The sequence below is a fragment of the Ochotona curzoniae genome, unplaced genomic scaffold, assembly GCF_017591425.1.
Source record: "Ochotona curzoniae isolate NIBS_2020 unplaced genomic scaffold, NIBS_Ocur_1.0 contig_3498, whole genome shotgun sequence".
Lineage (NCBI taxonomy): Eukaryota > Metazoa > Chordata > Mammalia > Lagomorpha > Ochotonidae > Ochotona > Ochotona curzoniae.
The window spans coordinates 46,972,473-46,985,953 of NW_024465885.1; the positions used below are offsets into that span (position 1 = coordinate 46,972,473).

Here is a 13,481-nt window from a genome sequence, read left to right on the forward strand (position 1 = left end):
GAAACGATCTCTTGCTTTCCAGAAGCTTCTGAAGTGAGGTCTGGCACCTATAGGCCCTAAGGTGCCCACTCACCGTAGAGGTCAGTCAGGGGAGGGGGCTAGTCTAGACCATGTGGTCTGACTTTCTCACAAGGCCATCAGGGTCACTGGCACCTGTGTCCCTACAGCAGGGAGCACAGCCTGGACATGGCCCACACAGGGCGACTTCTGAGCAGAGAATTCCCTGAGTACAAGCGACTAGGTTAGGAGTGTCTTCGAGACGTTTACAAACATTGCCCAGGTTCTCACCAGCAATATTGTCATGGAGCAGGGCAGAAAAAGGTTTGACAGTAACTTTAGGTGGAATCAAAAACTGAGAAGTTAGAATTTGTCCTTAAAGCTATAGGACTCATTCCAGATCTCCCACGCTGCGCGCGCGCACACACACACACACACACACACACACACCCGTTATCCTGCCCCCTTACTTTAATAACAAACCCGCTTGTCACTTCTTGTTACACTCACACCCTGACCCAGCGGGGACAGTAACCAGACACCCCGGAGAAGGACTCCTGCCAAAAGGCCAGCCGCTGTTGCTTCACAGCCCCAGCGCCCTGACACCATCCCAGGCTCTGTTCGCTGGGGTGGGGGACAAGACGCCAGTGCTCCCTCCCCGGGGTTAAGGCTGCAGGTGGAGGGGGGCAGTTCTCAGATTTCCCGGCTCTCACTCGACAGCTTCCCATGTGGCAGGTGAGTGGGAGGGGCCGGCTCCACCCCCATGCACAGGTTTGGGGGTGCCAATCCGATCCCAGGCACCACGACCCTGTCCCTGGGGAACCCTTCCTGTCCTCTCCCCCAGAAAGAGTATCCAGTGTTCCTGAAGGAAAGAGAATTCAGTCTGGAAAATAAAATCTGCGACATTTTTTTCTATGAAATCCCAAAGAATAGTATTTTTTCCTGTGTTCTTCAAGAGATGAGGTCACGGGTTTGTTTTTTATTCCACTAACATCAGGGTGTCATAAACACTACATCCTCCCCTAGGTCACAGGAAGGTGTGTTCCAACTCTGGTCACCACCAGTGGCCATCCACCATCCCATTCCACAGCAGCCTGCAGGCCGCCACACGGCCACCTTCAACCCAGTGACCAGTGGCCATCTTGCAGCTTTTCAACACACAAGCCATGCACAGTGTAAACTCCTCCAACATGATTATTAAAAGCATCTGAGAGCCCAGTACAGAAATGAGGCTCCATGGAGGAGTCCACGCTGCACGGGCTGTGGTTCAACGGGTGAGGACTGCTCAAGGCCCCGACAGCCCTCTCCCCATAGGGTTAGGCTGCCCCTGGAGACCTTGGTAGCAGGGTGCCCGGCCGGGCCTCAGTGTCTGCGTCTCAACACAGCTTTGCTTCCCGTTGTTGCGTGCCTTGTCAGGGAGGGGCAGGGAACACCTGGAGCCCCTCAGCACTGGGCTTTGTCGTGGGAATGACAGGCTACCGTGGTGCCTGGGCAGCCCCAAGGGTGGCCACTGAGGGCCCGCTGTTTTCCACGGGGCCAGCCGAGCCTTTCTCCATTCCTATCACCTAACAAAGACGCGGGCAGGGGCTTCATAAATCTTCAGTGCCGTTTGCCATAAAGGGCAAGTGTTGGGGGCTCCCGCGTGCGTAAACACAGCTGGTCTAGCGGTGGAACTATTTAGATAACCGGTGTATTTATTTTGTTCTTTCATACCCCCACACCGTAACAAGACTCGGGAACTCTGCGGGTGTCGAGCCAAAGACGAATGTTATTGACTGTGACGCGGACATCATTTCTACAAGCCCTGAAGAATAAGCGCCACCGACATCAGGGAAAACTACAGAGAAGTACACTAGGACAAAGGCCACGGCGGGTGGCAATAAAATCTCTCCATGGCTGCAAGGGGTCTCGGGGCTGGACGCCAAGCAGCCTGGCTCAGCAGTGACACCTGCTGGTGACAGCTGCGAAGGCATGGGCAGCACCCATCCAGCCTTCCAGCCCCAGAGGGATGAGATCGGCCAAGGCATGCACCTGTTTCCACCTCCTGTTAACAACCCCTCCACAGCCTGCGCTTGGTGAGAACCTAAGTCCTGGGGTTTTCCAAGCAGAGCAGTAAACGTGAAGAAGTGCATGTTTGAAGCCAGACCCCAAAGGAAAAAAAGACCACATTTTCTCTTATTTGGGGTAGTTTTAATATCCAGAGATCTACTCCTACAGTTTTAATGATCTGTGATTATCTTAAAAGTAACTTAAAAGTAATGAGAGAAACAAATATCTTTTCATTTAATTATCATTAGCCCCCGCCTACACTCCTTTTACTCTTATTAGTTTGTTGAATCTATTTAGTGGAGCATTAAGATTTTGACCATAATGCAAATTAGATTATTTTGGTGGCCAGTGCGATGGCTTAATTGCTTGCAAGTGCCAGCATCCCATATGGGCACGTGTTTGTGTCCCCACTGCTCCACTTCCCATCCAGCTCCCTGCTTGTGGCCTAGGAAAGCAGCATAGGACGGCCCAAAGCCTTGGGACCCTACACTTGCATGGGAGACCCGGAAGAAGCTCCTGGCTCCTGGCTTCAGGTTGGCTCAGCTGTGGCCATTTACGGAGTGAATCAGGAGATGGAAGATCTTTCTCTCTGTAAATCTGACTTTTCAACAAAAATAAATAAATCTTTAAAATATATACATACTACCCCAAAAGTTTTAAAGAGTATTCTCAGTTCTCTCTCTAAACTACACTGAAGCTGTTCTCTGCAGTCAGGCCACATTTACAGGAGGGTGGGATTGTAATTATGCTCCTCCTATAACCTGAGATGCTAACCTCTGAATACATTCCTGCAAAATGGGTATGTACGCCTCCTGGCCTCAAAGTCAGCCTTGCCCAGCCACAGAGGCTGCCAACATTTGGGGAGTACACCAGTGGGCAACACCTCAAGCTCTCTCGTTCTCTCTCTTTTTTTTTTTTCTGTCTTCCCTGTCTCTCACATAAACATATATACAAAAAAAAAGTGAGAAGAAAAAACCCAGATCAGAGATACCCACAAAGAACAACAAGGTCCACTGGAAGATGGAGACCAGGAAGGAAACACTTCTGAAGATTGTCTTCTCAAAAACCATTGTGTCATAAGGGGCTCGTTAAGGGGTGCTTATAAATGTGTTTATGCAGAGACGACACATGTCTGCATCATGTCTATTTCATCCCCACGATTCTTAAAATAAGATTCATCTTACTTATTTGAAAGACAGAGTTACAGAGAGAGAGAGATGCCAAGAGGGGTCCTCCATCTGCTGGCTCACTCCCTGTTTGGTTGCAGCATGGGTGGGCCAGGTTAAAGCCAGGAGCTTCTGCAGGAGTCCAGGTACGTGGGCCATCCTCCACTGCTTTCCCAGGCCTTAAGCAGGGATGGGATCCTAGTGGGATGACATGAACTGGTGCCATGTGGGGATGCCAACACCACAGGGAAAAGCGTGGTCTACTACATGATGGCACTGGCTCCAGTTTTTTTTTTTTCTTTTTACATTTTTACTTATTTATTTGGGAGCCAGAGGCAGGGGCGGAGAGAAGGGAGGGCTCTCATCTGCTGGTTCACTATCCCAGCACCCACAGTAGACAGGCTGGACACAGGAAGCTGACCCAGGTCTCCCACCTGAGTTGCAAGAGCCCAACGACTTGAGCGACCCTCACTGTCTCCCAGTGTGCGCATCAGCAGGTGGCTGGAATCACCAGAGCTGGGGACCAACCCCAGGCATTCCAACAAGGGCCCAGGGCATCCTGTGCTATGGGTGCCAAGACCAGGGGACACAGAACAGAGCCCTGCCTGGGGAGCATCCTGAAGAATATGCCACAAAAGGCCAGCATTTTAATCATCTGCTCTCAGGAAGAATGCCTGAGGCCACGCCTTCCTCTGCACGGCCACTTGGCCAGGCGTCCAAGAACAGCACAGTCAGGGACTGACCAGGACATGACCAGCTCACCTCCCAGGCAGAGAGCCGCACCCAGGCAAGCCCTGCCTTGGCCTTGCCCCTCCAAGAGGCCGGAGACCAAGCGGGAGCGGCCCCCCAGGCCCAGTACCACATCCACATGGCCCTGCTCCATTCCTCTGGCACTGAGAGCTCTAAGGAACGGCTTGATTCTGAACACTGTCGGTGTTATAACCAAGGGGGATGGGCAGTACTGTGGCGCTGCATTCAATGATGCTGGTGCCCTATAGCAGCGCCCACTGAAATGCTGGCTGCCCCACTTCCAACCCAGCTCCCTCAAATGCTCAGGCTCCTGGCACCGACATGGGAGACCAGGAAGGACCTCCTGGCTCCAGCCTGACGCAGCCCTGGCCACTGCAGCCATGAGGGGAGTGAAACCACAGATGGAAGCTCTCTCTTCTTTGTCTCTCCCTGTCTCTCTCTGTCGCTCTAATCAATAATGCAAGTTTTTTAAATATGGTGCTTTTCTCTCTATTAATTACTCATACAGAAGCAGAGAGAGGTGACCTGGAGCTGTAAGTTCCTGAGACAGTGTTAGCAACATGACACTCCACAACCACAAAGGTGCACGTGGCAGTCACAGCACGGACTCCCACGGGTGCTCATCAAAAACAGCACCACGCAGCTTCAACTGTGCAGTACAGACACAGAAACAGAAAATCTCCAATAAAGACAATGTTTAAGGTAAAAATCCCTTGCCATATTGCTTAAGTTAATAGAAAATTAACTGTATCAGCTACTGCCTTTTTACACCGTACCAAGCCCATGATGCACCTTTAACGCAGCCCACTGCTGAACTGCCTTGCGATAACTGCACTGTCATTTCATAACACGATCAGACAGAACAGTCACACGCCCTTCTCATCTAGTCCTCACACCGTGCTGGGAGGTCTCCCACCCCAAAATCTGCCTGCTCCGAGGAAGCCGCTCACAGCCCAAGAGCCCTCAGCTCTACTCTCCTCTGCCCACGGAGGTTGCCAAGGGTCAGACAGAACCCAAAAGAAAATGCGTCCTGCTTTTAAAAGGTAGTTCGGGCTGGCGTTGTGGTGCTGTCGGTTTAGTGCTGCTTGCAATGCCAGCATCCCACAAGGGATGCCAAGTCCAACCCCGGCTGATCTACTTCTGATCCAGCACCCTGCTCATGTGCCTGGGAAAGCAGCGGAAGATGGCCCAAAGGGTCAGGTCCCTGCCACCCATGTGGGAGACCTTGAAGAACTCCTGCCTTCAGCCTGGCCCAGCCCCAAACACCCACCTTAGTGAGGGGGGTGAACCACAGAATGGAAGACACTTCTCTTTCTCATTGTCTCACCCCTCTCTGTCACTCTGCCTTTCAAATTAGTAAATGTTTTTTTAAGAACACGTGTGCTGAGGGGTGTCCTTTCCACAGTCACCACATTCACAAATTCACCTCTTCAGGGATGACAACAAAAACGGGTCCACAGAAATGATTTTGCTGGAATGAATGCGACAGTGACAGCGAGGTGAGCGAGGGATTAGCAGGAGCACACACCTGGAGAATCTGGCAAACCGCCCACAAGCAGACATCAGTCACAGGCAAAACACACACACACACACACACACACACACACACGCACACGCACACGCACACGCACGCACGCAAGCCCGCCAGCCGCCCGCCATTCCCCACAGCTCCCTGCGCCTTCAGCTTCCTACACAACCGGCCTGCAGGAGCGGGCGCCCAAGGCCTGTCCTGCCAGCAGGTGGCAGACGTCAGCACAAGTAAAACCAAAATTGTGGGATTTTGTTTTTTGTTTTGGGTTGGTTTGGTTTTTTTGCCACCCAAAGGCTGACTGAGAAAGTTCCCCAATCAAAGCGACTAAACACATTTTTGGGTCTCGGACAAACTTGACTGCCTATTCCACGGCCATCCCTCGCAGTCTGCAGGGAAGGGGATCCATGGTCGCTTCCAAAAGACACGGATGGCTGGTGCCTGCCCACACCCCACCTGCGTCCCCGTCTGTTCTGAGCCTCCTCTAGGTGGCTCCTAAGACCTAAGGCAGTGCAAACGCTCTGGAAACAGCATGCCCTATCATTCCGGAAACAGTGACAGGGGAAGTTTGCACATGCTCAATACAGAAGTAATTCTTTCCCTCCTCCCCTCTCCCAGCCCCTGCCCTCGGATCCAGTATTTTCGACTCAAGGGAAGTTAAATCCAGGGATATGGAACCTGTAGATCCGGCTGGCCGGCTGGCCTAACCCACAGCAGGGTCCTCTGCCCCTTAAGTGGAAAAGCCAGAATTCCCATACCCTACACTCCCACCCCGAACATACAAACACCGACACAATTAGGCACTTTTCTAATGTCCTCCAAACCATGCAAAGTCAAAAGAGGAAGAAAAAAAATCAAAACCAAGGGAAATATAAGATTTCCAGTAAAGGTTGCCCCCACCTGAAGGCACCCCTGCGGGCGAGGTGCCAGCTCACCTGGGCAGCGGGCAGAAGGTACGCAGGAGTTAAGGCAGGTGCTTGCTTCCCGTCACAGCTGAGGCCCAGGGTCGTCAGAATCTCTCTCAGGACTTCGTACCGTGAACTGTTGCTTGACTTGAGCACATTGAAATCTTCTGGAGTTTGCACCAAGGAAGAGCTTGGGGGCAGTTCTAAGTGCACCTAAGGGGAGACAGAGGTCACCACGCCGTGTGGGAATTTAGGTTCTTGCAGACACCACGAGCTCCTCGCCGGCCTTTCTGAAAACTTGAACGTGAGCCCCTAAGTACCCACAGCACTTAAATTCTGCACCTGCACATTTGAGAAGCAGCACTTGGCAACCAAAAGGTTCGAGGGGTGGGCACATAGCACAGTGGTCAGAATGTTGAGTTCCCCTCCCTGGCAGGCAGCCGTCAGGGTCAAGTACTCAGGACCCTGCCGCTCAGGTGAGAGGCCTGGCTTGTTTCTAGCTCCTGGCTTCGGCCTGGCCCAACCGCAGCTGTGGGCATTTGAGTAATGAACCAGCAGATGGAAGATCAATCAATCTCTCTCCCCCACTTCCCTCTCTCTCGAATAAAAAAAAAATACATTAATTAAGCTAAGTCATTCTACGTCTTGGCATGAAGCAATGGACTAGAACTGCTGGCTCGCTTAAGTCAAGCTCACAGGGCATGAGCACCAGGGCACAAGCGCGCATCTGCCCTGTTTTGTCTTGTTTTTAACCTGTGTTATGTGGCATTTCCTACTTTCAGCATCGTGCAAATTAAAAGCATGGCACCAGCCTTCAGTCAGAAATCTCTAGATTCCCACGCACAGCAGGACCAATGTTGCAAGCCACATCTGTATGCACTGGCCACATGCCATACATAAAATGGCGCCGGCCGGATAAGCCACACCTTCGTGCAGCCTAGCACCTGCGCAGTGAGCTGCAGCGTGGCTTGCACGTGAACACTGGAGACTGACGAATCCAGTCGCCCAGGACCCTGCGTGATCATGACGCCGACCTATCATAGGCGGAGGCGGGGCCAGTCAGCACATAAGAGCAGAAAGCCTGCCAGGGTCGCCCCCCTTCCTCTTCCTCATCTTTGTGCGCGCAATAAACTTTACCGCAGAAGGCTTCACTCGTGTCTGCCTCTTACTGCTGGGCGGTAAGACACGTGGGCGCGACAGACCAAGCCAAAGACTTGTCCCAATCTGCTGTCTGTCTTGGTCCCAGTGTCACGCTGAGGCCGACTGGCACCAGGCCTAGCCCGCTCTCCCAGCTACACCTGGCTGCTGCAGGCTGCTGCTTCACTGTGACGCAGCACACGGGTCAGGGGTCCCAGACAGACCCGTCCCCAAGGGGCTCTGGAGAGGGAACGGCAAGGTGGGCCACAACCCCTGCCTTCTCCGCTCCTCGGGGGGCCTCCCTCCCAAACGCACAAGCAACACAGCAGCAGCCAGGTCCTGCGTTAACTTAGCACGCCACCACCTGGACAGGAGCCTTACGGGGCCTGAAAGGGAGCGAGCCGAGGTCTGTGCCCACCTGTGCGCAAGAGCAGGCGGAGGTATGTGACTGCGCATGCGCAGACTCCAGACACAGAACACCAAGGAGCCAGCTCACGTGCACTGAAAGGCACTGAACCCATGCTCACACACAAACCACACCGTGCGGAAAGCAGTGACAAAGGGAACAGCAGGCCCTGGCTCTGTGGTCCATCTCATGCGATCCAAGACTCCCGCAGCGGGCATGGCACCCAGCGGCACACCAGGCTGGTTACCACACTGATGGCCTATCCCCAGTTTGGCCTCTGAAACTAACACTCACTAGCTGGACGGGATGCCAGCACCCAAAACATCTCCAGCCACAAAATGAGATCAGTGCCCTCTGGCCCATCTTCCTCGACCTCGTCAAAGGCACCTTGGCCGAGGCGCGCCACCGTGAGAGAGGGATCCCTAACACACTTCCGCCTTGCGCTAAACAAAGAGACCAAACCTCTTAGAGTCCATGTGGACCACTTCGTATGCGCTTCTGTTCCATCTGATGGTCCCAATGTCGGCGTGTAATTCCCTCTGTGAACCGGATCAGTGCAGCCAGCCCTGAAACAGCTCCCCCTCCCATCCCCACCGCCCGCCTCGGCAAAGGCATCAAGCAGCCTGCAGCGGCAGCCTGCAGCAGCAGCTGCCCTAGGCCTTCCAAGGTGCCCAGTCTCCTCTTACTGGGTTCCATCATTACGGGATTGATTACACAGATGAAGACTATGAAATTGAGCAGGGAAAGAGGAAACGAACCAGCCTGTGATCATATTTATGGCGTGGGCTTGGGGAGGTTTTCCGCAGGCCGCACGAGGCCTATGGAGAAGACGGCGACCTTGTTGTCACAGACAATCACTGAAAATCAAAACTGACATTCTAACCCTTCGGCTCTGATTTGTGAAGCTGCATCAGGTGGCCCTTTTTTCTCCCCCTCCCAAGGCAGGGCACTGCAGTATCAAATTTTATGATAGTAAATGGGGTCAATTTAAATGGTGTGGCCGACAGATTTGCTACATAACAGAAACAGCTCGCGACGGTGCCGAATCAATTTTCTAGGACAAGTCTGCATGTAGAAGTGCTAAGCCAAAAAAAAAATCCTCTCTTCAAAACTGAAAGATGGTCTCTAGGAAGTCAGCTCTTTAAGTGGATTTTCTGAGAATGCACAGTTGCTATCGTTACCATATTCGCAGAGGAAAAAAAAAAAGATAAGAGAGCCGTTCATCAGCAACTTCCGGAACAGCCCATGTGGCTCACAGCCCTGCAGGAAACCTGCTCATCGGCTCTGACGTCCAGACTTCTTAACTTCAAGCATCTTCGCCTCAGTATCATCTGGAAGCAAGGAAGTGAAACGACAGACCCACACCCTCTGACGAGCGCTTGATCACAAAACTCAAAAGGGACTCGAGGGCTGGGAAGAGACACGGCGTTACAGAATGAAAACCAAACAGAACCAGAAAGCAAAACAAGTTACTAAAAAGATGACAAAAGCTGTGGCGCTCGTCTGGGCCCTCTAACGGGGGCGAGGACGGACTTTCCTTAGATCCCAGCATGGCCACCTGCAGCAAGGCACCAGCACCCCTGCCTCCTGCGAAGGCGAGATCTAGATGTCTGATGTCTACATCTGCCACGATGCAGGCACCCTGCCAGCAGCGGTCACACTGCCCCTTTCAGAAAAGGACAAGAAGCAGCTAACTGTCCACACTCCGTGCGGAACTGAGGTCCGTGCTGAGCACTCACAGACACTGAGGGACAGGGGGCTGGCTGCATTACATCCTCACACCAGCCAAGACCTATGCCCTGTGAAATTAAAAGGACAGGCAGGAAAAGGCCAGTCTACCCTGCCACTGCTCACTCAAATGAACGAAAGCTATACAGCAAAGTGGGGGGTGGGGTGGAGGAGTGGTCCAAAAGACAAAAAGGACCTGCTCCCAGCATCCCCCTTCACCCCCATCCCCCTGCTTCCTTGTGTAAGTACCACAATGTCATACATCCTAAAAACTGCAACAGCCTCTCCCTGCAATATCTTTATAGGACTGTGATTTTCAGAGCAAGGAAGCAGCCAGCTCAGTAGTTGGCAGCAGCCTGTTACGCAGATGGGCACCACCGCTTGTGACACTACTCCCAAGCCACTGTGCTGCTTCCGTTAAATACAGGCACAGTCACCGCAGGGTGCTGCAGGTCAAGGAAGTCAATGGGCGTCACTTCCAACCTTCCGAGCTGTCCTCCTCCTTCCTGCCTCCTCTTACTAATTGTGCTTACTTTATTCAGATGGCAGAGAGAGGAAGCTAGAGAACTACCTCTTCTCTCCAATTCGCTACCCAGGTGCCTGCAACAGCGGGCTCAGGCTAAAGCCAGGAGCCAGAAAAACAACCCACGTCTTCTGCACAGGGGCCCGGTGACACGAGCTGTCACCTGCTGCCTCCCCGAGTGTATGTCAGCAGGAAGCTAGAATGCAGAAAGGAGTCAGGTCTCCAACCCAGGCACTCAGTGATGGGCCGTGGGATTCCCAGGCAGCCTGTTGACTGCTGCACCAAACGCCCATCCTGATTAATGGATCTTACAAAAGTTATTACCAATGGGACTGCAAGGTAGCACATCAGACTAATCCTCTACCGTGTGGCGCAGGCATCCCATATTGGCACCTGTCCATGTCCCAGCTACACCACTTGCATAAGCTCCTTGCTTATGGCCTGGGAAGGCAGCAGAGGATGGCTGAAGTCCTTGGGCCCTACACCTGAATGGGAGACCTGGAGGAGGTTAATGGCTCCTGGTTCCTGGTTGCAGATTAGTTCAGGTTTGGCCATAGCAGCCATTTGGGGATTGAACAAAAGGAGAGAAGATCTTCTTTAGCTCTTTTTCTCTCTATTTCTTTCAAGTAAAAGTAAATAAATATTTTGAAAAAAAGGAAAAATTACCATGAAAGGCCCCAAACTAAACGAAGCACGGCATTCACCATCAAACACACACACACACACACACACACACACACACACACCAGAACTTGCCAACAGCCACCCTTGAAGAGACCTCACTCGCTCCCCAAGATGCCCAAAGATGAGCAGAGTCAGCTCCCCGCCCCCACGCCATCTCACCCCAGTACCTGACAAAGAACCGCTTCTCCTCCGCAGGTTCCAAAAGGCACTTGCACGATCAAGCGGTCCTCATCTGCATCCTGCAGGTGGCCCCGGAGCAGGCCAGGGCTCAGCCGCTCCTCGGCATGGACCTCATACACATGGCCACTGCTCAGGACGCTGAGCCGCACCTGGCTGCCATCGGCCTTGGAGAATACCAGCTTCTGCACCGTCCCCCGCGGCGTGCCCTTGCTGGTCACCTCCAAACCACCAAGCGTGAAGGTGGAACACAGACCCAGCACCTTCCCTCCCTGGGAAAGATAGGCCAGGAACTTCTGGGACAGGTCCTGGGGGATGGCCTCCTGTGTGGCCACGACCAACAAGACACAGTTATCCAGCCATGGGTCCCTGCGGGCACTCTCCTCTAACAGATGGTACAGCGTGTAGCTGTCGGGGTCCACGCAGTCAGCCAGCACGCAGCGCACCTGCTGCAGCCGACTGAGGGCCTCCTGGGAGTCAGAGCCCACGTAGAGAAGGATGTTGGGGGCCTTCCCCGTCACGTTGACCCTCCTGCCTGCCTTTGCAGTGGAGGGCTCAGCAGTGGCGCCCTCAGCACTGCTGCTGGCATCGTAGGGAAGGTCCGGAATGTCCTCTGAGGAGGCAAACTTGATGGACTCGATGGTGCTGCTCTCCAGCTCCAAGCACTCGTGGCAGCTAGACAGGTGGAGGTGACAGTGATGGGTGCAGCCCCCCGCTGCCTCGCTCTCCCCCGAGGCAGGCTCACTCCTGGGGGTGCTGTTCCTCCTCTGTGCAGGGAAGCTCTCACTCGAGTCCTTGTTGCCAGTGGGCTCTGTCACTCCCTCCGCGGGCTCCATCTCGGGAGAGGGTTCGGGGCTTGGCTGCAGCAGCTGGGCCTCTTCATTGAAGGCGTTGTCCTTGAGTTCCTTCAGTGTGGAGTCTCTCAAGTGCACAGCTAAGACACGCGTGAAGGAGAGCAACAGTCAGCACTTGGCAGCCAAGGAGCCCCCCTGCATCCCACCCACCCCTCATGTGAGCATCACCCCGCGTGCACCCCCACCTCAGCTCTGTCTGATGCACAACGGGTCTCACGCATGGCAAATCAGGACACTAAGTGATTTGTATAAATTTCCAGAGCTCCGTGCGTTCATGTTATGAATAAAAACTTTTGTAGACACAGAAAACCTTTGCTTGAGTTCAATTCAAGGTGCTGAGAAAAGACGTGTCCGAAAGTGCCTATGACGCAAGTTGAGCACCTCTTACCCAAAGTGCTCGGCAGGACGAGTGCTTCAGATATGAGACGTTTTGGAGTCGGGAATACTCTCACGCGCCTAATTCTCGGGTACAGGACCCAGATCTAAACACGAAATGCATGATGCTTCATATACCTTCCCCACAGAGCTCGCAGGTTTTCAGGCACTTGAAACCTTTCAGCTTCTAAACCACTGTGGATTTCAGATTAGGCATGCTGCACCTATGTTTATATTCTTTTAAATTTCTTTAAAAAAATTTTTTTTTTACTTATTTTGGGTGTGGCACAATAGCTCAATTAGCTAACCATCACCTTACATATGCTGGGATACCATACAAATGATGGTTCGTGTCCCAACTGCTCCACTTCCCATCCAGCTTCCTGCCTGTGGCCAGGGAAAGCAGTAGAGGATGGCCCAAAACCTTGGGACCCTGCACCCGTGTGGGAGATCCAAAAGAATGTCCAGGCTCCTGGCTTCAGATCAACTCAGCTCCAGCTGTTGCAGCCACTTGGGCAGTGAACCAGAGAATGGAAAATCTTCCTCTTTCCTCCTCCTCCCTGTATATCTGATTTTCCAATGAAAATAAATAGACAAACCTCTTAAAAAACATTCTATGTCTTGTTTTGAATGGTGATTGCCAAGGTCTTTATAACCCTCCACATTTGTTCAACTGAATCTCTAATAGTTACATGGATGGTTTCATTTGTGCTCGTTATGCCTGAAGAATTTGGAAATGACAAAGAAACCATTTTGAGGGGAAGACCTGTTTAATGGGCGCAACGCCCTCCTGTGGGATCTGTCTCGCATTTCTCCTCACTGCTCCCAACAAGACTACAAGATGCATGAGTCATGTCACATCCCCTCTCGGCACACAGCCCGATTTGAAATTCCTAGAATTCTGCTCATACGAAATTGTTTTGAGTCATACACACAGATAGAATACTTTATACTGTCTATGTTGCAATAATTTCCTAATGAAAAAGGGGCCATCTCGAGCTTGAATTCAATGACAAGGATTGGACTATCTGATTCTCCTCTTACATTCCCAAGGACACAGAAAATACAAGTGTTTTAAGCTACTGACCCAGTTTCCATGCCTTGGTTCTTTCCTCAATGTCCCGCACCCTGCTCCTGCCTTCAATTACTGCTAGAGACAATTTCAAGAGATAGCCATATCTGTCACCAAAAATAATTTAAAA

At 52.4% G+C, this 13,481-nt stretch overlaps 1 protein-coding gene across 2 annotated transcripts in view; it reads right to left on the reverse strand.

Moving 5' to 3' along the window:
* HLCS (holocarboxylase synthetase) overlaps positions 1-13,481 on the reverse strand; it is a 173,651-nt gene that overhangs the window by 143,101 nt on the left and 17,069 nt on the right. For both annotated transcript variants that reach the window (XM_040980801.1, XM_040980802.1), the window contains 2 exons: positions 11,041-11,984; positions 6,426-6,608 (listed from right to left, as the gene is read on the reverse strand). In XM_040980801.1, coding sequence (XP_040836735.1) covers positions 6,426-6,608; positions 11,041-11,984 — 1,127 coding nt within the window. The remainder of the gene's footprint in view (positions 1-6,425; positions 6,609-11,040; positions 11,985-13,481) is intronic.